The sequence below is a fragment of the Bison bison genome, unplaced genomic scaffold (assembly GCF_000754665.1).
Source record: "Bison bison bison isolate TAMUID 2011002044 unplaced genomic scaffold, Bison_UMD1.0 scf7180017864492, whole genome shotgun sequence".
Taxonomy (NCBI): domain Eukaryota; kingdom Metazoa; phylum Chordata; class Mammalia; order Artiodactyla; family Bovidae; genus Bison; species Bison bison.
The window spans coordinates 611,705-632,659 of record NW_011495051.1 but is presented as its reverse complement, the minus strand read 5'-3'; the positions used below and the strand labels follow the sequence as shown (position 1 = coordinate 632,659).

General features: G+C 51.6%; 2 protein-coding genes across 2 annotated transcripts; both read right to left on the bottom strand.

Annotated features, from left to right (window-relative positions):
* Positions 1-10,236: 10,236 nt before the first annotated feature.
* Positions 10,237-12,186, bottom strand: LOC105005555. The gene is made up of 4 exons (XM_010863582.1): positions 11,947-12,186; positions 11,836-11,868; positions 11,339-11,476; positions 10,237-10,580 (listed from the first exon to the last, which is right to left on the bottom strand). Exons 1-4 carry the CDS (start codon positions 12,148-12,150, stop codon positions 10,458-10,460), a joined length of 498 nt encoding a protein of 165 aa, XP_010861884.1. The 5' UTR covers positions 12,151-12,186; the 3' UTR covers positions 10,237-10,457.
* A 1,153-nt stretch (positions 12,187-13,339) lies between these two features.
* CSF2 (colony stimulating factor 2 (granulocyte-macrophage)) lies at positions 13,340-15,990 on the bottom strand. The gene is made up of 4 exons (XM_010863580.1): positions 15,543-15,990; positions 15,404-15,442; positions 14,558-14,683; positions 13,340-13,777 (listed from the first exon to the last, which is right to left on the bottom strand). The coding sequence occupies exons 1-4, from the start codon at positions 15,699-15,701 to the stop codon at positions 13,670-13,672; spliced, it is 432 nt and encodes a 143-aa protein (XP_010861882.1). The 5' UTR covers positions 15,702-15,990; the 3' UTR covers positions 13,340-13,669.
* Between the last annotated feature and the right edge of the window lie 4,965 nt (positions 15,991-20,955).

Sequence of the window (20,955 nt, the reverse complement as noted above, 5' to 3'; positions counted from 1 at the left end):
AGTTCAAAAGCATCAATTCTTTGGTGCTCAGCTTTCTTCACAGTCCAACTTTCACATCCATACATGACTACTGGAAAAACCATAGCCTTGACTAGACAGACCTTTGTTGGCAAAGTAATGTCTCTGCTTTTTAATATGCTATCTAGGTTGATCGTAACTTTCCTTCCAAGAAGTAAGCTTCTTTTAATTTCATGGTTGCAATCACCATCTGCAGTGATTTTGGAGCCCAAAAAAATAAAGTCTGACACTGTTTCCACTGTTTCCCCATCTATTTCCCATGAAGTGATGGGACCAGATGCTATGATCTTCGCTTTCTGAATATTGAGCTTTAAGCCAACTTTTTCACTCTCCACTTTCACTTTCATCAAGAGGCTTTTTAGTAGATCTTCACTCTCTGCCATAAGGGTGGTGTCATCTGCATATCTGAAGTTATTGCTATTTCTCCCGGCAATCTTGATTCCAGCTTGTGCTTCTTCCAGCCTAGCGTTTCTCATGATGTACTCTGCATATAAGTTAAATAAGCAGGGTGACAATATACAGCCTTGATGTACTCCTTTTCCTATCAAAACTGTGTGCCATGCAACTAATGGGTAGCAACTAATCTTAGAGTGTCCAACGAGTGGGTTGCGACCAGCTTGTGGACACTGATTGGTTGGTAGTGAGGTAATCGGGAGTCAGGATCATCAACCTTCTGGTTCCAACTGGTCTGCAGTCTACATGCTTGTGGGCAGCATCAGTTAACCTCTTCCAGCTGGTGGAATTATCTACAAAACAGCTCAAAGGACATAGCTCAGAACATTATCTCTAATTCTTAGGAAAGAACTAAAAGGTCCTTGACTTTGTTTAATGACTGTGTGTGTGTGTGTGTGCGCTAAGTGACTTCAGTTGGGTCCGACTCTTTGTGACCCTGTGGACTGTAGCCTGCCAGGCTCCTCTGTCCATGGGATTCTCCAGGCAAGAATACTGGAGTGGGCTGCCATGACCTCCTCCAGGGGATCTTCCTGACCTAGGGATCGAACTCGCATCTCCTGCAGCTGCTGCATTGCAGGCGGATTCTTTACCACTGAGCCACCGGGGAAGCCCTTATTTAACAGCTAAAGTATTATTTTGTCTTGCTTGACTATTTTCCTATTTTCCTTTGTTTCTGTATTTTCTCACTTCTCTGGTTAAACTTATTCTTTGACTAAAGTTTTTCTATGGACAAAAGGCAGGCAGAGGACATGGCTGGGAGGTTATTCTGTGAAGGCCTCATAGGGTCCTGCTCAGTCACAGCTCCAGGGATAGTAAGAGCCGCAACCTGCTGCTCCCTTCCTGAGATCATGCGGAAGGGGGAGTTGTGGCCCTGGAAAAAGCCCCTCGAAGTCTCTGATTGCAGTGCTGGGAAAGAAACTGCAGGAGCCTCTAAGGCTGCGTGCAGGACAAAACTGCCACCTCTCACCCCGACCGCAGCAGCGGCTGTGTCTTTGTCTCTGCTGGGACCCTAAGTCTGTCTGTTCATCTGTCCCCATGTCTGTCAGTCTGTCACTGCCACTGTCTCCAGCTGGTCTTTCCATATATTCCTTCCAAGCTTTGGCTGAATCTGTCAGTACCAGGGACTTGGTCAGTGTCTGTCCATCTCTTACCATCAGGATCTTCAGGCTGTGTCTTTCTCACCGTCATGGTCGTGGCCATGGTCTGTTCTATCTATTTGTTTGCTTGTGACACCTTGACTTCTGGACTGGATGACATTAAGGAAAGAAGCTCCTTCCTACGGGGGTTCCTACCCCCTAAGCTCCACAAGCGTTCATGATAACTGCAGGACCCAGGCCCACAGCCATGCCTAGTGTTTTTGTTTGGTCTGGAGCCCAAAGGACAGTTTGGTCTGCTTAGGGACTCATCACTGTCCCTAAGCAGACCAAAGCATCAAAGGTGCAGGAGCCTTCTGTGCAAATGTAGCCCAGGGAATGGCCTGAGACTCTTGCAGCTTCCTGTGGTTTCTTCCTGGGTTCCAAAACTGGCTGGTGTGCATTTCCAGGGATTGTACCTGTGAGAGATGTTAGGGTCTGAGTCACAGGTCTTCTGTGAATCTAGGCTGGGCACAGCCCTGCCTCTGGCTAGAGCTTTTGTTTCACTTGAAAACCTGGGAGGGCTGATAGCAACTGCCCTGGAGAGATTCTGGTAGGAAAAGGGACCTAAGAGTCATGGTGGTCAGTCAGGGAGACCTTCCTGGGTGTGAGGGGGATGGATGGAACTATGAGTTATCATGTAGTTTCTGACTCGAAACAACTGTGGCTCTAGCAACAGTTGCTGTTTCCTTGGCCACCACTCCCAGCACATGAAATGGCACCACCCTTATCCAGCCCTGCTGGCGCAAGAGGCCTGGGTAGCAGCCAGGGCCTCCACCAGGACAACTCGGGGCTGCCCCAGGCTCTGGGCAGGAGGAAGTATGACACATAGCCAGGGAGCTAGGCTTCCCTCCCTTCTTCTGCTTCCTTTGAGACAGTTTCTAAATCCGTTAAGTGGGAGAGGGAGCAGGCCAGCTATGCTGATGTTAGTTTCTCAGCTCCCCTGGCTCCTGGGTGACCCATGGTCATCCTCTTGGCTCATCTTTCAAATGCTGATGTTGATAAGGATAATGATAACAGATATCTGGTTGTGTGTGGAGTACCTTTTAGCCTGGTGCTGATATTTGTCCCACAGAGCCTTTTCTAAGCTTCAGGAAATTCATGCTGCCTTTCCATCCTGATGTCCATTAAAACCTGTATTTCTATTAATCAGAGGTAAGAAGTGGCTCACTTTTCTCAGACCCTGGAACACAGTCACTGCTGGTACCTACACAGCGAGGGATCCTCCCCAGACTTAGGGGATAGAGTTATAGTTCAGAGCAGAGACCTCATAGTCCTCCAACAGATGATAGTGCTCCCCTAAGACTTCCCTGGTGGTTCAATGGGTAAAGAATCTGCCTGCATTGCAGAAGAATCAGGAGACGTGGATTTGATCCCTGGACCAGGAGGATCCCCTGAAGAAGGGCATGGCAACCCACTCCAGTATTCTTGCCTGGAGACTCCCATGGACACAGAAGCCTGGGGGCTACAGTCCATAGGGTTGCAAAGAGTCAGACACGACTGAAGCAACTGAACACACATGCATGCAAGGCCTAGAAGGTAGCCAGGCAAGCCCCAGAGTAAATGTTGAGGAGGAGGATGCCCCAGTAAAGGACACGTCCATCTCCCACTAGACACTTCTATCCCACTGGGAGAAAAACATTAGCTGTTTGACTAGGATGCATTCCAGGCACAGGGGTCTGGGGATGGTAAGAGAACTGCAGCTGATTCCTGTTCCTGGGACCAAGGCCTACTGGAGGGAGACAAAAGGCTATAAGCAGTGAGGCTGGAAGGGTCTCCAGGACTGTGTGCCTAGAGTGGCAGGTCTTAGAACAGACCAAAGGTGCTCACACTGAGCCAGCAGGGAGCCCCTGGCCAACCTTGGACCAGACTTAGTTGGACTGGGTTTTGTTTCTCATAGCCAGACTAATGCACTTAAAGGTAAGCACCTCAAGTGTTGGGTTCTGTGCAGAGCCTGGCATAATTCTTGATACTTTGTAGGATTCATTAAATATTTGTTGAGTGAATCAATAGGTACATGAATCCATCTGACTGCCTGGAAGCGCAGCAGGAGGGATCCATCTGGAGATGAGTGTCCATGGGACAGTCATGGTAGTCATCTGTGGCGGTGCAGGGTGGGTGGACCAGGGTGAGGCTGTGTGATAGAGAGAAGTGGAAAGATTTGACAGGGGGCAGGAAGGTGAAAGCACCAGGACATGGCAGGAGACCGACCAGGGAGCTGAGACCCCAGGAGGGCCCCAGACTGGTTTGACCTGGTCTCTCCTCTAGGACAGTGGCACGTCACCATTTGGGCCCTTGTTGAGCTGACTCCCCCGGTGAGACACGGAAGACACTGGAAGTCAAGGCAGCCTACCCACAGCCAGGACAGCATGTGGAGCTGGTGAGCAATAAGCTGGCTAATTTCTGCTCATCTCAGTGCACGTGCTTCAGTGCAGCCTGCCCAAGCTGAGCCTCCCAAGAACAGTCCCCTTGGCCCTTGGACCAGACTTAGTCGGATTTGGGTTTTGTTTCCCAACAGTTGGCTTGTCAGAATGTTGATGGTTGGGCAAGACTGAACAATGTAGAGAAGAATTCAAATAATGAGGAGAATGTTCAGGAAATAGCTTCGGATCATGTGAAGGGAAAGGAGAGATCCAGTGTCTGATGGACAAGCAGTACCTATAAAAGGCAGGAAGACCAGCAACAATGTTGTTTATAAAAGACTTCCTTGGAAAAAAGTGTGACAGTACCAGCTAAGCTAAAATATGCAAATCCTATGACCCAGTAATCCCACACCATACTCAACATTTCCAACAGAAATGCATACATACACTCACCAAAATACGAGGACAAGAGTGTTTGTAGTTGCTTTATTAATATTGACCAGAAAGCACCAATGGCCAAAATATTCATCAGCAGAAAAATAAGAAAATGTATTTGGGATACAGTGGAATACTACACAGAAACAGAAAGGAACAGACTACAATTACATGCAACAACCAGAGAGATGGAATATTTAACAAAAGAAGTCAAATATAAAAGAGAGTGCAGCCTATGATTCCACTTCATCTAAGTTCAAGAATAGGCAAAATGACTGTATGGTGATAGAGCTTAAAAGGTGGCTACACTTAGGCGAGTGGATACTGACTAGGAGGGAGAGAGCACAGGAAGCCTCTGGGGGCTGGAAAATGTTCTCCGTCTTGCTCCGAGTGCTGGTTTTATCAGAATAAACATATATAAAAATTCACTGAACTGTACACTTAAGATTTGTGTACTTTATTGTTCAATAAGTGATTTTTTTAAGTTAAATAATTTTAAAAGGCTTGTTTTCAGCCTCTAGAAGAACCCTAGGATCTTGAAGGAAATGCCAACCTTCACATTAGGTGAGGGCTCAGGAGCCATGTTTGAGGGCAGAACCTAGGGAGTTTATGCTCATCTTCCTTTGAAGTCAAGAAAGAGAAAAGGGAGAAAAATTTTTGATTAATCATTTCTAGGTTGAAAGAACAGGTCTGGGCCAGAGATAACATCAGTGGCGGCATCATGAAACTGTTTAACTGTTATCTCAAACCACAATGAAAAATAACTTGTGAAGCTGCATCCTTATTGGCAGCCATAACTCAGGGGTCTCCTAATAGGAGTGAAATTGGTCAGTCTTTTCCGAAGGTGAAGTCTGTGCTCAGGAGCCCTTTTGAGAGCCTAGAAAGAAGGCTTCTGTGGAACCAGGTCTAGGATTCTCTGTCTGGCTCACCTCCTGTGTGGTCATGAGGAAGTCCCAGGTCTTTTTGGGTCTTGGGGCAGACAGCTGCCAGCACCAACAGTGGGTAAGATGGCCCTTCCTCATCCCCAGCTCCCGTCTTGGGTGTTGGCTCTGCTTGGACTTGCTCTGCAGACTTGGATGCCATGAGCATTCCAGCCTCACCTTTCCTTAGAGGAATAGGGCCAGTATCAGGCTGCTCTCAGCAGTGTTCTGACCTAGACCTTAGGTGTCAGGGCCCTGCATCTAGCTGGGCCTCTTTGTGTCAGGCTGGGGCCTCTCTGTCCCTGCCACAACCCCACTTCATAGATAAGAAAATGGAGGCCCAAGACAACTTACATGCCAGATTCCTTATTTGTGAAGCCCATGTAACCAGATGGGAGGGTCCTGAGAGGCTGCTTCTGGAGCTACAACAACCAGCCTTGTGCATTCAACACAAAAAGCAGCTTTGCTCAGAAGCCCAGGTAGGCACAGTATGTACCTGGTCCATGCAGCCCCTGCCTTCCACTTCCAGTCATATGGATTTGAATTCCCAAGCACACACGTATGCAGGAAGCCAGAGGTGTAAGGACTCAGGTCCTGATTTCCAGGGCCAGTCCTGCTCACTTGGGGCTGGCTGGCAGGCCAGCTGTATAAGCCCCAAAGTGAGAATCCATGCACAGGGCAGTTGTAAAGGTAATCAAGGATGCCCGAACAGCACCTTGCAACCTCCAGGCCCAAACTGAGAGCTGCCCTGCCTGCCAAGGAGGAGCAGACAGGCCTCTTTTGCTATCCATGCTATCTCAGAAAGTACTGGTGCTCTGGACCTTCAGACATGGGTTCAGTCCCTGGGTCGGGAAGATCCCCTGGAGAAGGGAGTGGCACCACACTCCAATATGCTTGCCTGACTCCATGGACAGAGGAGCCAGGCGGGCTACAGTCCATGGAGCTGCAAAGAGTTGGAGATGACTGAGCATGCACAAGCATGGGCTGTGAATGATACAGTCTGCATTGTAAGCTAATCACCGGCATCTTGGCTGAACAACCAATTTGGGGAATCAGTCAATACAATGCAAGCCACCACTGAGCACCCCATTTATCTGGGGACACCGAGGATGCAGATTTTCTATAAGCAAAGGCACCATATGATGCCCACTGACCTTGGCCTTCAGCCTTTCTCCTCCAAGGCCACACTCAAAACCATGACAGGGTAGAAAACCAAGGAGAAAACTCAACCTGCCATCCCACCATCTAAATCATAATCTTAGTTCCCTTCCAGCTCTTGGCCCACAGCAGGGTCATCCTGACAATGATAGCATTCTGGGCCTTTCACAAATGCTTTGACACGTTGTCATGTTAGCTTCATGTCCTTTGTTTCATTTCATGGACAGGCAGATTGTTTCTGTGGAGCTTCTCTCCTCTGTCTCTCAAGTGGTCTCCCTGAATGTGAATGCAGAGTCAAAGGATGTGAACACACCATGGCCCTGACAGAAGCGGCCATGTGGCTGCCAGTGCGGCTGTTCCAGTTCTCAGGGCCTAGCCTGAGAGAGGGCTGCCCTGCTGCTTTAGTGAAAGGCTTCGATTCCTGGTTCCATCTTCAGTACCACTGATTTCTGAGGCGGAATGGGGCCCCCAGGAAGCAGAAGGCTATAGCATGTTTGGGTGGTCCCTGGGGAGATCCCTGTGAAGGGAAGGGACTGTTTGTGTACTGGGAAGTCGTGAGCCCATCTCCTCAGACCATGTAGTCCTGTTCCTCCTTCTGGTCTAGAGGTGGGCCTGGCAAAGCCAAGAGTGTTTCCTTGGGGTTAAAGTGGGCCTGCCATAGGCCTGCCCATGGTTATCTCCCATAAAAGAATACAATTTGAACTGGTTTCCCAGCTTCTTAGGGAAAGAGAGTACCCAGGACAGTCAGAGCCATGCTTCTTGTGCCTAGGTGTCTGGCCTAGAGCTCCGGCTTTATGATGTGCCAGCCTGTCCTTAGGTCCTGAGGGTGAAGGGCCAGTAGGCTCCCAGAGAGCTGTGGGCTCAGACCTGCCTAGGTCTCCAGAGCGGTGCCCACATGGCCCTCCTACCTAGTTCCAGCCCCAGAAGGCTCCCCAGGACCACTATCCAGAACTGAGATTAATTGGAGGGAAAACTGGGGCGCATGGAAAATACAAATGGCCTTCACTGCAGGGTCTCTTCATGGGTTTGGTGGCCTTGGCCAGGGCTTAAGGCTTTCAGGGGGATGAAGATAGTTAGTCCGGGTAGTATGGCTGCCTCCCTACTGTGTTCATTCCTGACTTTCCTCTCTCGCAGGAGAGGCACCAGAGCCTCTCTGTCAACCTGTTTACCTAGAGTTGAGCCAGGTGCTCTGAGAGTACATCATGGGAAATGCTGGGCTGGAAGAAGCACAAGCTGGAATCAAGATTGCCGGGAGAAACAGTAATAACCTCAGATATGCAGATGACACCACCCTTATGGCAGAAAGTGAAGAGGAACTGAAAAGCCTCTTGATGAAAGTGAAAGAAGAGAGTGAAAAGGTTGGCTTAAAGCTCAACATTCGGAAAACGAAGATCATGGCATCTGGTCCCATCACTTCATGGGAAATAGATGGGGAAACAGTGTCAGACTTTTGGGGGGGGGCTCCAAAATCACTGCAGATGGTGATTGCAGCCATGAAATTAAAAGACGCTTACTCCTTGGAAGGAAAGTTATGACCAACCTAGATAGCATATTCAAAAGCAGAGACATTACTTTGCCAACAAAGGTCCGTCTAGCCAAGGCTATGGTTTTTCCAGTGGTCATGTATGGATGTGAGAGTTGGACTGTGAAGAAAGCCGAGTGCTGAAGAATTGATGCTTTTGAACTGTGGTGTTCGAGAAGACTCTTCAGAGTCCTTTGGCCTGCAAGGAGATCCAACCAGTCCACCCTAAAGGAGATCAGTCCTGGGTGTTCATTGGAAGGACTGATGCTGAAGCTGAAACTCCAATACTTTGGCCACCTCATGCGAAGAGTTGACTCATTGGAAAAGACCCTGATGCCGGGAGGGATTGCGGACAGGAGGAGAAGGGGATGACAGAGGATGAGATGGCTGGATGGCATCACTGACTCGATGCACATGAGTTTGGGTAATCTCCGGGAGTTGGTGATGGACAGGGAGGCCTGGCGTGCTGTGATTCATGGGGTCGCAAAGAGTCGGGCACGACTGAGTGACTGAACTGAACTGAACTGAGCCAGGTGCTCTGAGGTTCTCTAGCTTGATGAATACTCTGAACCTAGGCTGTAGTCCAGCCTCCGGGGCCAGAGTCACCCCTGCCTTTGTGGACTTTGACTGAGAGACTGGGGCATCTGTCCAAGGCCACACAGCAAGCTAGTGGCAAGCCAGGCTCATGCGTACCCTACTGTCCTGAACACAGCCCTGAGATTCCAGGGGTGTTCATGCAAGCCCCGACCTCCTACTGTCAGGTGTCTCAGGCTGAGAGGAGGCCAGGCATGGAAGTAGCAGTTCTTCCTGCCAGCATATCTCAGCAACCCCGTGCTGCCGTGCATCCCACAGACCCTGCTGCCAGTCACAGAGAAATGGTCTCGAAAACTCTGAGCACCTGTGTGGTTTTTGCCCAAGTGACAGGAACTCATAGACTCTGGGGACTGGACCATGGGCTTTCTCTGGGCCAAAACCAACCTTGGCCCCTGGTCCTGTAGCGGCTGAACCTGAATCACAGAGCCATGCTCAATGTTCTGAGATAATTTGGCCACTTCCCTCAGTCACACTTGAGGCTGACCTCCAGCCTAAAGTGGTCCTCACAGTGGAGATGAGCTGCAAGTCGTCTGAAAATCATGGGCCAAGGGATGAGGGTGGGGAGGGCGGTAGTGGGTCTGTGTGCTGACTGTAGGCACAGTCTGAAGCTTTACAGCAGAGTAAGGTAGATTTGCAGACTCGTATATACAAGTCCCACCTGGGCTTAGTTTTGGTTACAGCTTGATGCCTATTTATATTCCAGAATAGTAGATCTTTATCTTTCCCGGTTTGTTGAACGAGTTCATGGTCTGAAGGTCTGGATTGTAGGAAGCTGTTTGGATTGTGGGGTAATCCCAGTCACCTCTAATAAATGGTTCGAATACTTAGGGTTAGGGTTAGAATTGAAAGTGGGTAGGGGTCAGAGCCTGGTAGCCCAATGTGGCAGCATTTCAAGACCTGAGTGACTGGTGGACCCCCCACAGGCAAGGCCCCATGCTTTGGGGATGCAAGGGTGTTAATAGTAGGGGAGTGGCCTGTTAGGTCAAGGAGATGCTTGGAGAGTGTCCTTGGAGGGTTTGTGAGGAGCTCAGTAAGCCAGAAGAGGGGCTTTGAAGTCAGTTGTTTGCTGGTTGAGATGAAGCTGAGGGTTTGGAAATGTTCTGGGCCCCCATGGGCCCCTTAGCCTGGTCCAGGTCCCCCACTGTGCTGAGTCCTCTGCGAGTAGCCTGAAATCCCCCTTGCTCCTGAGCCATTTACTAGGGTTGACTCTTCTGTTGCCACACTGAGTCCTCCAGTGGGGGGATGGGGGAGGATGAGGATCAAGTGAACTTAGAGCTGCAGTAGAAACCCAAGTAGGGAGGGCCTTGGACCTTTGGATCAGGTGTGGATGGGTGCTGAGTGAGCCTGGGGAGGGGTGTCTGGGAATAGATCTGATTTGAGTTTTAAAGGACACAGGGAGAAGAGGAGCAGTAACCAACTGCACTAGCATCGATGGGGCTCCTACCGCGTGTCCACTGGCACTAGAAGCACATCAAAGGGCAGATGAGGTGGGGTTCCCACTCGCCTTCCTGGGCCTCTCTTCCTGAGAGACCCCTGGCCCTCCAGGTCAGGAGCCTTGGTCATGGGGCCATCAATCCCAGCCCCTTACCCTTCTCAGTCTATCAAGGCCCCAGAGAGACTGAACACTATCACAACTCTTACCAGCATTTCCTTACCCCAGCTTTATTAAGGCAGCAACTGCTGATGCATCAGTTACAGAAATATTTCCTCAAGCACACCCCTGCCGTTACCACCCTCAGCCCCATCTGCTGACCCAGGGCCAGCAAACTCTTACCCCACCCCGGCTGTAAATTGTTCCTGAGGCTCCTCCAGCCCCATCTCCTGAAACTCTCAGGGCATCAGGACGTGAGAGGACGAGGTCTCAGAGGATGCCTTTGATCCTTTTACAAGATTTCCATCCTTCTATAGATATGACAACACTCTTTAAAGCTTCTTTGAACTTTGAGAAGTTACTTTTCTCAGTAATACAGTTGTGTCCTGTTAGCTAAATAAGAAACACATAATTAAGTTCTCTTCTTAGCAGAAAAAAAAAAAGTAAAAGCAAACTCTGTTCTCCCAGCCACAAGGGCCCTGTAAGACCCGCCTATCTACCTAGGAGGTGACTCGGCAAACCCTCCCCATCTGTCTTCACTGGGCACCATCTGGTGATGGTAGAGCCCCAGGACTGAGGGTCATCCATAGCTTTAGGGAGAGACCCAGCAGAGTGTGGGGAGGTCTCCTGGCTCCCCAAGACAGGGACACAAGAACACGCAGGGTGAGGGGACACAGGAGACAAACAGTAAGGTGGGCAAAAAGCAGGGACCCTCAATCGTTTCCCCACAACATCTCCCCCTAAGCGGCTACCCATCCCCACACCATGGGCTCCCAGTGGAGCCCCTTAGCCTAAGAAAGGGCACCAAGAGCAGGGCAAACCAGAGCCAGTTAAGACCAGCCACCTGACTGGGGCTGGCCCTGAGTGCCCTTCCCTCTCCCAGGCTGAGTCCACGCCCTGACCTGTCCCACACCGATTCCTGTGTGTACAGGCTTGGCAGAGGGTAAACAAAAGTGTCTAGAATGGCCCCTGAATCCCCACTCCCCTAAGCCTCGGTCCCTGTCAGTCAGTGGACTTCTTTTGGATGACAAATTAGTATCTGAAGCCTCACATGTAGCAAACAGGGGCCCTAAGAAACTGTTTGCTCCCCTGGGCCTCCGGCTGTGGTGGTGAGAGAAATGATGTCTCAGGTTCCCCTAAGAACAACTTACTTTCAGCTTTGGGCAGATTTCGGTGAGTTGCCTCATGTTCTTACAGACTTTTTCTATGTGACAGTCATTCTTGTGTTTCGTAGAGATGTTATTCAGGGTGGAGATGAAGCCCTCTATAAACTTCCCATAGCAGAGTTCCTGAAACAGGGTTGAGGGCATTGAATTGAGGGTCCGCTGACCCTCAGCCTCATCCATCCCTTGTTACCCTGGCCAGATGGAACCCTGGACTCAAATTCAGGCCAGGGTAACCAGGGATAGTTGAGGTTTGCAGTGGGTTTCCGATCTTTCCCTAGGCATGGGGCTGCTCTGGGATAGTGATCAAAGAGCCCGGCAAAACCTGGCTTCTGGTTCATCTGCTGCCTGAGCCAGAGACTTCATCTTCAAACTCCCAACTTTCTCCCCAGATTTCTTGACCCAACAACTTTTGTTCTTGTCTCTGCCCTGGGATTTCCCTTTCAAGTGGGGTCAGAAATGACCGTGGGTTGACTGCTCCTTACCTCACTGGTGTTCTGAGGCCTTTCGAAGGAGCCCTGGAAGCAGGAAAAGTTGGTTAGAAACACAGAGGGCCACTGAGAGTAAAGTGATATTTGATGAAGACCCAGACTTACCTTGTATGTAACGTTGTCAGCCATGAGTTCTTTCTCAATCTCAGCACAGACTGCCGTGTGATTGTCCTGGGTAGACCCACTGATTATCTTCATTGGGGCAGAATGGCTTTCCAAGACCCATGACACACAAGCCAGGAGCACGTACAGGAACATGGTATGATTGAGGTGGTTCCAAGCTGATCCGAACCCTGGGCTTGATAGCATTTCTGTGAGGAGATGTACCTCTATATGAGAGTCTGAGGAAATGCTAAATCTCTTATCAGTTATCATTGGTTTATGTAGAAGGCAGCGAGGATCTACGTTATCTCTGGGCAAGATGTGTTTTTCATTTTCTATGACTACATCATACTCTGTGGATTCTTGTCTTTGCTAAAATTCAGGTTTGGTGTAAGAATTTTTATTTATAATTGCATCTAAAGTCATGACCTTTCTGCCTGGTCTTTGACCAGGACTGGTGCTGTCTACAGTTGGTGGCTTGAGCAGAGCAAGCAAGTAGGGTGTAGAAAAGAACCAGGCAGGAGCTAAAACTCACCAAATAAGCTTCCCCAGGCCCACCCGTCAAGGTAAAGCCTGGCCCTGCTGCCCTCTTGACACTTAGGGAGAGACTCACTTCCTCACAGACCCCAGAAGGGACACTGGAGGACAGGTTCGGGAACAAGACCTCCAGCCCCATTGACAAAGCATAGGCAGGAAGGAGAAATACTGTTTTTCCAGTCTGAAGGGCATGGATTTGGGGGGAAGGTGCCAGAATACATGCAGAACTTAATGTAAAAACAAAAACCAACTCAGAAAAACGCCACATGAGAGCCATTTACTAACAAATTATGCACTTACATTCTGACACTCAAAGATTAAGATCACCCATTTGGAGGAAAATTTGGTAAATATGCTGAGCTCTGACCCCTGTGGTTTTGTTTCTTTTTCCCTGAACAGCTAGTCTATTTGCTGGTTCACCTTGGGAGTGGTTGAAACCCTGAGTGTGGGGGGCAGGGCATGGCCAGGGTCTGGGCCTCTCTCTGAAGGGCCCATTCAGCCAGCGACCAGCCAAGCCTCAGGAATCCCCCACCTGCCCAAGAAGGATGACAACTCTTCTATGGAGCAAGATTCCCACTGTCTGGGTTACTTGGACTTCCAAGTGAACCTGGAAGCCTCTCTCTGGGGTGGGAACCTGTGAGCACCCAGGGAAGCATGTCCACGTGTGCAGAATGTCATACCCAGGAAGGCTGCCGCCTCCCCTGTGCTCTGACAGTGCTGAGTGTCCAATTGTGCCTTATCTGCAGGCCCCAGCCCCCTCCCCCAACTCCCAGCTTCCTCCCCTCCCTGCCCTGGGCCAGGGAGGAGAGCACCTTGAACATTTGCTCATGATTGAAAACAAACTGGAAAACTGCACAAATCAGAACAGACTTTGAATAATTTATTAATATAGAAAAACATCTTGAATAAATATGGGGTATGAGTTTAAATAAATAAATAAATAAATATTAAAATACATAAATATATAAATAAATATTGCTGATCCCTGCCAGTGTAAAACATTTCCCGTTTCCCCTGCCACACCTGTATCAGGGTCAACATGGCCCTGAACAAGCCAGCGGCCCCCTACAGCTCTGGCCCTCCCTGTGGTCCCTCCAGTGTGAAGATCCTGAGTTTTGTTTGGCTCTTTGTGGGTAGGAGGGCAGCGATCTGTGAGGTAAGCTTCCACTTCTGGCTGGTTTGGCCTGCTTCACTTCTGGGCTGGTTCCCAGCAGTCAAAGGGAATGATAAAAAGGAACTCCTTCAGGTCCTCTTTGAAATTTTTGAAGCTGATAAACTGGGTTCCACAGGAAGTTTCCTTAAGAAAGAAACGGAAATAAAAACCCTGAGTCCAGGCATGAGTGGGTGACGTGGGGGAGGCATCAGCATGTTTCTGTGCTGTCTCTTAGAACTCGGAGGTCAGAAGGCCTGTCTGAGGCCCGCCTCCTGACGTGGGTCAGGTGACACCTTGCCACCCGTGTGTCACCCAAAGGGTGCACAGAGCTGTCGGTGGCAGCTGGCCCAGGGGCCCGATAAAAGTGCAAGACGGACACTGGTCTGCTGGGCAGCCGGGCCCCTGCGTCTTTGGTCCCAGGCCAGGGCACAAAGCTGAGCCCCAGCTGTCTCTAGGAGCCCAGAATGAGCACGTTTCAAGGCCGCAGACCTCACTTTTCCCACAGGGAAGGATTGTTTGGGGCCTTTTTCCATTCCAAGTAAGCTTTCCTCCTTGCTCCGATGCAATCCAGGCAGCCCAGGAGGGACCAGGGGGAAAGTCCTTTTAGGAGGAGGCACTTGGGCTGTGGAACTTCCTCTGGGCCTTAGGCAGGTCTTGAGTTTCCTTGTGTTTGCCTCACCTCTGACATCATTAACAGTAATGACAAGCAAGGTACCAGCTCCCGCTAGGACATGATACAGTCTCTCGAGCTCCAGGGCTTTAACACCTAGAGTGGTTCCCTCTCAGGAAGGGCTGATTATTACAAATCTATTGATTCAAACCATTTGGAGTCCCAAATACCCACAGCCAAAAGTCTCGCCCCACTATTTCTCCACCCTCCTCGAAGGAGACCTTCCTGCTTGAGCACCTAGTGGGGGCACTCACCGGGGTGGGTGGGCAGTGTTTCTCGTAGTGGGTGGCCATCATGGTCAAGGAGCCCAAGAGACTAGTGAGGCTGCCCTGCAGGCCCTTCTTGTACAGCTTCAGGCGAGTCTGCAGGCACGTTGGCTCCTGTGGGAAATGTCCATTCCTTGGTGAGCAGTGGCCGAGCGTGCTCTGGTGGGCCCAGGACATCCTCCCCATCACTGCTTCCTGTTCTCATCCCACTCTCCCAAGAGCAGGGCCTGGGAGGGGCACAGGATTGTTCCTGACTAAGCTCAGGCTAGGCCCTGTCATACACACAGCATTGTCCCCCCATCCACTACAGACGAGTCTGACTCGCCCTCACCACTCAGCTCAGGCCACCTCCAGCCGGCACAGCCACATTCCCTTGGTCTGGTATCTCAAGAGGGTCCCAGCCCCCACAGAAGGAGATCGCTGGTCCTTCCACCCTTCAGGGGGAAGGGGGTGGGGGGCTTGCCCAAAGCTGTTGTGCAGACATAGTTGTTCCTGAAAATCTTCTGTGACCTTCAGTGGCCAGCACGGTGTCCACAGAGCTTGGTCTCAGGGCACAGTGAGTGTCCCAAGCCCACAGCCCCTGTCTCATGACATAAGCCCCGCCAGTCCCCTGGTGACCTCGATACCCTTGAACACTAGGTCTGTCCATGGCTGCTCAGCTAGTAAAGGAGTCCACATGACTGCCACAGGGGCAAGGCCTTCTAAGCAACCCTCCTTCTGGCAGCCAGCTGGCTAGAGAGAAAGCGGACAACCCTGTAAGGGTCCGTCTAAAATGGAGTCAGTCCCCAGGGCAGAGGCCTTTGGGAAAAGGTGTGTCAGAGAGAAGCATCTTACCTGGGAGTCAAACTTTTCAGAGACGACTTCTGTGTCATTCTGTAGGAAAGGAAAATATTCTGTTATCGAGCTGACAGGCAGGACGAGTCCAGGCCAGCAGGGTGGCCCAGGCATGGCCTGTGCTCCCTCCCTCACTCACCATCACAGCATCAGTGTCACTGCTGTGGTTCAGAAGGCTCAGGGCCTCCTTGATGGCATCCACATGCTGCCAGGGCCGGGTGGCAGTGTTGGGTGGGCGAGTAGGTGCGGAGAAGCTGCAGACCACAGTGCCCAGGAGAAGCAGGTTCTGCAGCCACATCCTCTTGAGGACTTTAGCCTTTCTCTCTGAGCACTGGGCTCACTGGCAAAAGAGCTCTTATATACACAGTTAGAGGAAATGATTAATGGTGACCACAGAACGCCAGGGAGGCGGGGGAACTACCTGAACTGTGGAATCTCCTGGCCCTTATCAGCTACCATGGAACGGTGAGCCTTTCCCCCAGGTGGTCAGGCTTGGGGGTTTTCACTAATGAGCCCTTCCAAGAATTGGCAGCCCACCTGCCTGCTTTCTTGAGCATTCTCCAGCCCTCCCCAGCAGTCTGACCTGCCAAGGCTTCCCCCTCCCTCTGAGGGGCCTCTGGGTACAGCTTGGACTTCCTGGCCTGAAGTGGCCAGGGCGGGGCCTGGAAGACACTGGATTGGGCTTCTACCCCCGCCCCCACCCTTGGCTCCCCATCCTGCCTGTGTCCCAAGAAGCCTTTGGGCTGGCTGAGCTACAGTGGGGCCCATTCTGACCCCAGTCTCCCCTTCTCCTCCTAGAGCTCACAGTTCTGGCCACAGTGGGAGATTGGAGTGTGAGAAAGACTCTCACAGGCCTGCCTCACTGCCCGCCTAGGCAGATTCCAGACCAATGACATGGTCCTGTGACAGCTCACCTCAGCTCCTACCAAGGATCTAGAGCGGTCAGCAAGCTGTGCCCATCCAGGGCCCTCTGCCTCACAGCTCCTGTGAGCTGAGGGAATAACAACCGTATGCATGTCCAACCAGAAAGATTCCAGATCTGAAAGCAACAGTCCTGGTGTACACAGTCATATTCAGCTCCCAAGCTGCATAGGTGGGTTGAGGCTCTCAGCTGGGATGGGTCAGGGTTCTGAGTTCAAAGCCTGCCTCCAACACCACCTTGCCGAGTGACTCTTCTGAGTTGTATGAACCTTGCTTCCCTCTGCAGGGCATGATGTCCCCTTTGAGGTGGGCACTGTGCTCCTATCTACAGCCTCTTGCAGGCACCAGCAGGGTCGTGGCTGCATCCACAGGAGGTACAGGGGACAACGGCTTCTTAACCAAGGTTCTTCCAGGCTCAACTTCCTACGTGGCCCCAGTGCCAGCCCACCTCTGGCTCAGCAGCCTCCCTGTGGAACAGGAACTGCTTCTGGAAAGGTCACAAGCTCTTGAGGGGCTAACAAGTGTTTGATTTTCACAATGGACTTTGGAGAGGACGGAATGAATTGGTGTTTACTTCCCCACGCTGTAAGTTTCATGATTGAAGGGGTATGGGTCCACACACTTCCGTATCTGAGTGTCCATGTGCCTGTGTGGTTGCTGTCTATACTTACAGATGTGTCAGGAGGGGAGGGTATTTTATGTGAGGTGCATCTGTGTGAGCCCCCATGCCTCTGCAGGTGCCTCTCTGATAGGGGAGGAACTCCCCACACTGGGTAATGATGTCTCAGGGCCCCAGATGCTGGTTTAACCTTGATTGATGGTGTCAGACATAAGCAAGGACATGCTGCTGAGCCCCAGTGGACAGCCCTGGGGAGCAGGTAGAACTCACTGAACACTGTGGCCCGAACCTGCAGCCCTAGCAAGTTTCATGGCATAGTAGGAGAGTTGCTGTCCTTGTACAGGGAAGCCAGGCCTTGGCCATCCAGACCCCTGCCTCCCGCGAGGTCCCTGCCAGGATCTGGGGCACACCGTGAGGCCAACCTTACTTGTTTGCACCTGCTGGAACATTTCTAGGTGGCCAAACGGGATAAGAGTGTGGCATGTTCAAACCCTGGCCCTTCCTCTACCTTTTCCACGAAACCTCTGCTCAGGCCCTAACAGGGAACGCTCAAGGGGGAAGAGGGGAAGGTGCCACAGCGAGTGAGAGTCTGTGTCAGGCAGCGCCCTGGAGGCTGTGTGGTGGGAAGCAGGGGCCACAGGCTGTCGCTAAGCTTGTGGCCAGGGAGGCAAAGGGCTGGGTGGCCTCTCTGAGATGGAAGGTCACTTTCCTCCTCGAAATGAGTTGTCACAGCTCAGACAATTAGTCAACAAACTCTTCCAGTCTGCACCAAGCCCTGTGCTGAGGAGGAGGAAGTTGAGACCCTCCCACTGGTCCTTTCATCTAACCCTGACGCCTTTCAGTCCTGTAGGGGAGCAAGCAGTGGACCCTCCCATTGTACCATCCGGGCTGGGATGGAGGAAATTCAGAGCTAAGGAATCTCAAGGAACCACTTATTCCAGCTCAGTGGTCACAGGGCACCAGAGACTTTTCCTGGGAGACGCTCCCAGTGCGTGCTGAAAGGGCAGGTAGAGTCAGGTGGCAAGTCAGGTTGCCGGAGGGAGGAAGAGGATAGTTTAGGGGGAGAGTGTCTTGGGCACAAACAGGTTTAGGAATAGGCATGGTGAAAAGGGGCTTCCCTGGTGGCTCAGAAGTAAAGAATCCGCCTGCCAATGCAGGAGGCGCAGGTTCGATCCCTGGGTTGGGAAGATCCCTTGGAGGAGGAAATGGCAACACACTCCAGTTTTCTTGGCTAGGGAGTCCCATGGGAACAGTCTCTGGGGTTTCAAAGAGGTGACACGAGTTAGTGACCAAACAACAGCAATAACATGGTGAAGAGGAGGCGGCTTATACAGTGTGCTGTGGAGTGTAAGCAAGGAGGGTTTGAGCTACTGCCCACGTGCCCAAGGTGAGGACCCAGGGGATGGAAAAGCAGGTCTGTAGGATCTGAGGGCCCTGTTATCTGAGAAGAAGGGCTGAAGGCCAGGGCAGTAGTGTTTAGGGGCCAGAGGCATGATAGCTGGGCAAGAGACTGGCCAGTGGTCCTGGGAGAGAAGGAAAGGAGGAGCAGGAGCCACAGGAGAGGTCCACACCAGCAGGGTGGCCTGTGGGCATTGAAGTCGGCACACAGAGGACAGAAGTCCAGGGGTTTGACAATGAGGTTCATGGGCAGCCACGCGTCTTCCTTCTGGAAAGATGACATCAGGGCTGAGGCTGTGACACAGGCAGGCATTCCTAGATTGCACTGCGTGGAAAGTGGCCGTGATAACATCGAGCGGGTACACTGACTCAGGGCCCCCAGTGGGACTGTGGGAGGGTGGGGGTGAGGACCAAGATGGGCAGTGTGACTCCTCTTTGGCCCCTTTCCTACCCGGTCAGGAGAAAACCCTCTGGAAGGGGTTTCCTATGAGTGTCCCTCCCACAGACTCTGAAGGAAGTTAGGGGCTTGTGGTTTCTTTGGCATCTTTTTCACAGAGGAAGTTATCACAAGGGAAGGAAATGGGCCTCAGGGTGCCTTGTATCCTATGGGACCTTTGCATGAGCATCTCAGCTGATCTTGCCCTCCCTGGGCCTGCCACCCCTTGATGCGGTGGTGGCCCTTTTCCTCCCTGGGGACCTGAGAACCAGGAGAGCTGTGGCCCACCCAGTTCATACAATCACTGATGGCAGAGATGGGATTTGAGCCCATAGCCTCTGATATCTCTCAGGGATCAGCAAGCCAGGAAATGCTAGTCACCTGGCTAGACCAGCAGAGGGATGTCCCCCTCAGGGCATTTATAAAGAGAGACTCCTCCAGGTGTTGGCAGGGAAGCTAGGATGGCCTGTCACCATCCTTAGGAAGCCCTGGGGGCCAAAGGCAGAATTTCCCCAGCAGAGCCTGACATCCAGATATCTCTGTCTCAGGATTAACTCCACCGTTGATCCCTGGGTAGCCCAAGAAAGTCCTTCCTCCCTGAGCCTCAGCTCCCTCATCTGTACAATGGATTTAATTATTGCTACCTCACATGGGAAATTGTTGCTTGTCCCAGGAAACTTCATGGGAGAATCCTCCCAGGTGGGAGGCATCGCTTTGGGAGTTTTCTAAAGTCTAAACAGGGCAGGGGACTCAGGCTTACTGGAATTTGCAGGGATAGCTACTCCTTGCCCAGCTGCAGCCCAGATAGCATCTTTCTCGACAGATGTGGCAAGGTGGCGAGCCCAATCACCACCCAGACTCTGGGCTCATGGGGGAACCCTCAGGAGAACCCAGTGTGAGGACAGCACTGTGAGTGGCTTGCCCTTCCTGAAAGAGATGTCGCTGTGAAAGTCCAGGCTGTCCTGGAGAGCTGTTGTGGTCCTGCTCTCTGGGTATCCCAAGACCCCTGGCACTGGCGAGTTTTGATTGGTCTAGGGGAATCTGAGGGTGGTTAACCCCCAACCATGTGTGTGTGAACTCTGCATCCATATAGCCCACCTTTCAGAGAGGTGGGTGTGTGGTTGAGCTCACAGCCCTCTGCTCTCAGAGCTCACTTCTGATGCTCATGTTGGGTAGGGGGCAGGGAGGGCAAGGACCAGACTCATAGGTATCAATCAAGACATGAACAGAAAGTGAACAGCCCAGAGGGGTCAGTCATGAAATGAGAGTGAAGCAAGCTAAGAGAAAGCCTTGAGGGGACTCACTGGATGTGTGGGTTGGGGTTAGGAGGTGAGTGAGGAACCTCTAACATTCAGCGTTCTAGTTCAGGCAGCTGGGTGGACAGTAGGGCCATTTGCTGTGATGGGGGAGACCCAAAGTATCAGAGAGGTTTGGGGAGTCAGTCCAGACTGGACTGGATGTGGCAAGTTTGAGAGGCCAGGGGAACTTCAGAAGACTCACTTGTGGCCACATGGGCCCAAAGGTCAGAGAGAAGTCAAGGCATAAGACACGTGGAAGTCACTGGTGAAGAGGAAGTTCCTGAGCGCTGTACAGAGTCAGCCAGGCCTTGGGCAGACCCAGGGATGCCAACTTTCAGGCAGGGCCAAGGACGATAGGGGTCTAGTGGCCAGGATTCGGCACTTGCACTGCCGCAGGCCGGGCTCAATTCCGGGTCAGGGACGATGTGTTTTCTGGGGCTTCCCAGGTGGTAGTGGTAAAGAACCCACCTGCCAACACAGGAGACATAAGAGACGTGGGTTCAGTTCCTCGGTCAGGAAGATCCCGTGGAGGAGGAAATGGCAACCCACTCTAGTATTCTTGCCTGAAGAATCCCGTGGACAGAGGAGCCTGGTGGGCTACAGTCCGTGGGGTCCCGTAGAGTCAGATGTGACTGAAGCAACTTAGCACCCAAGGATGATGAGATGTCCTTTTCACTTCACTCTTTGGTCCGTGGGGCTTCTTTGCTATTTCCCAGCATGGAACAACTATACACTCAGGTAATGACCTACCAAGGGTAGGTGCACCAGGCCTTCCCTCCCCCAACCTATGCCCCTCACCCTCCCAGAGGACCCCCTCCAGGGCTGGAAATGCATCTCCCACCTGTGAATCTCTGTCCCTTAAGCTCTTCCCCAGCTAGGA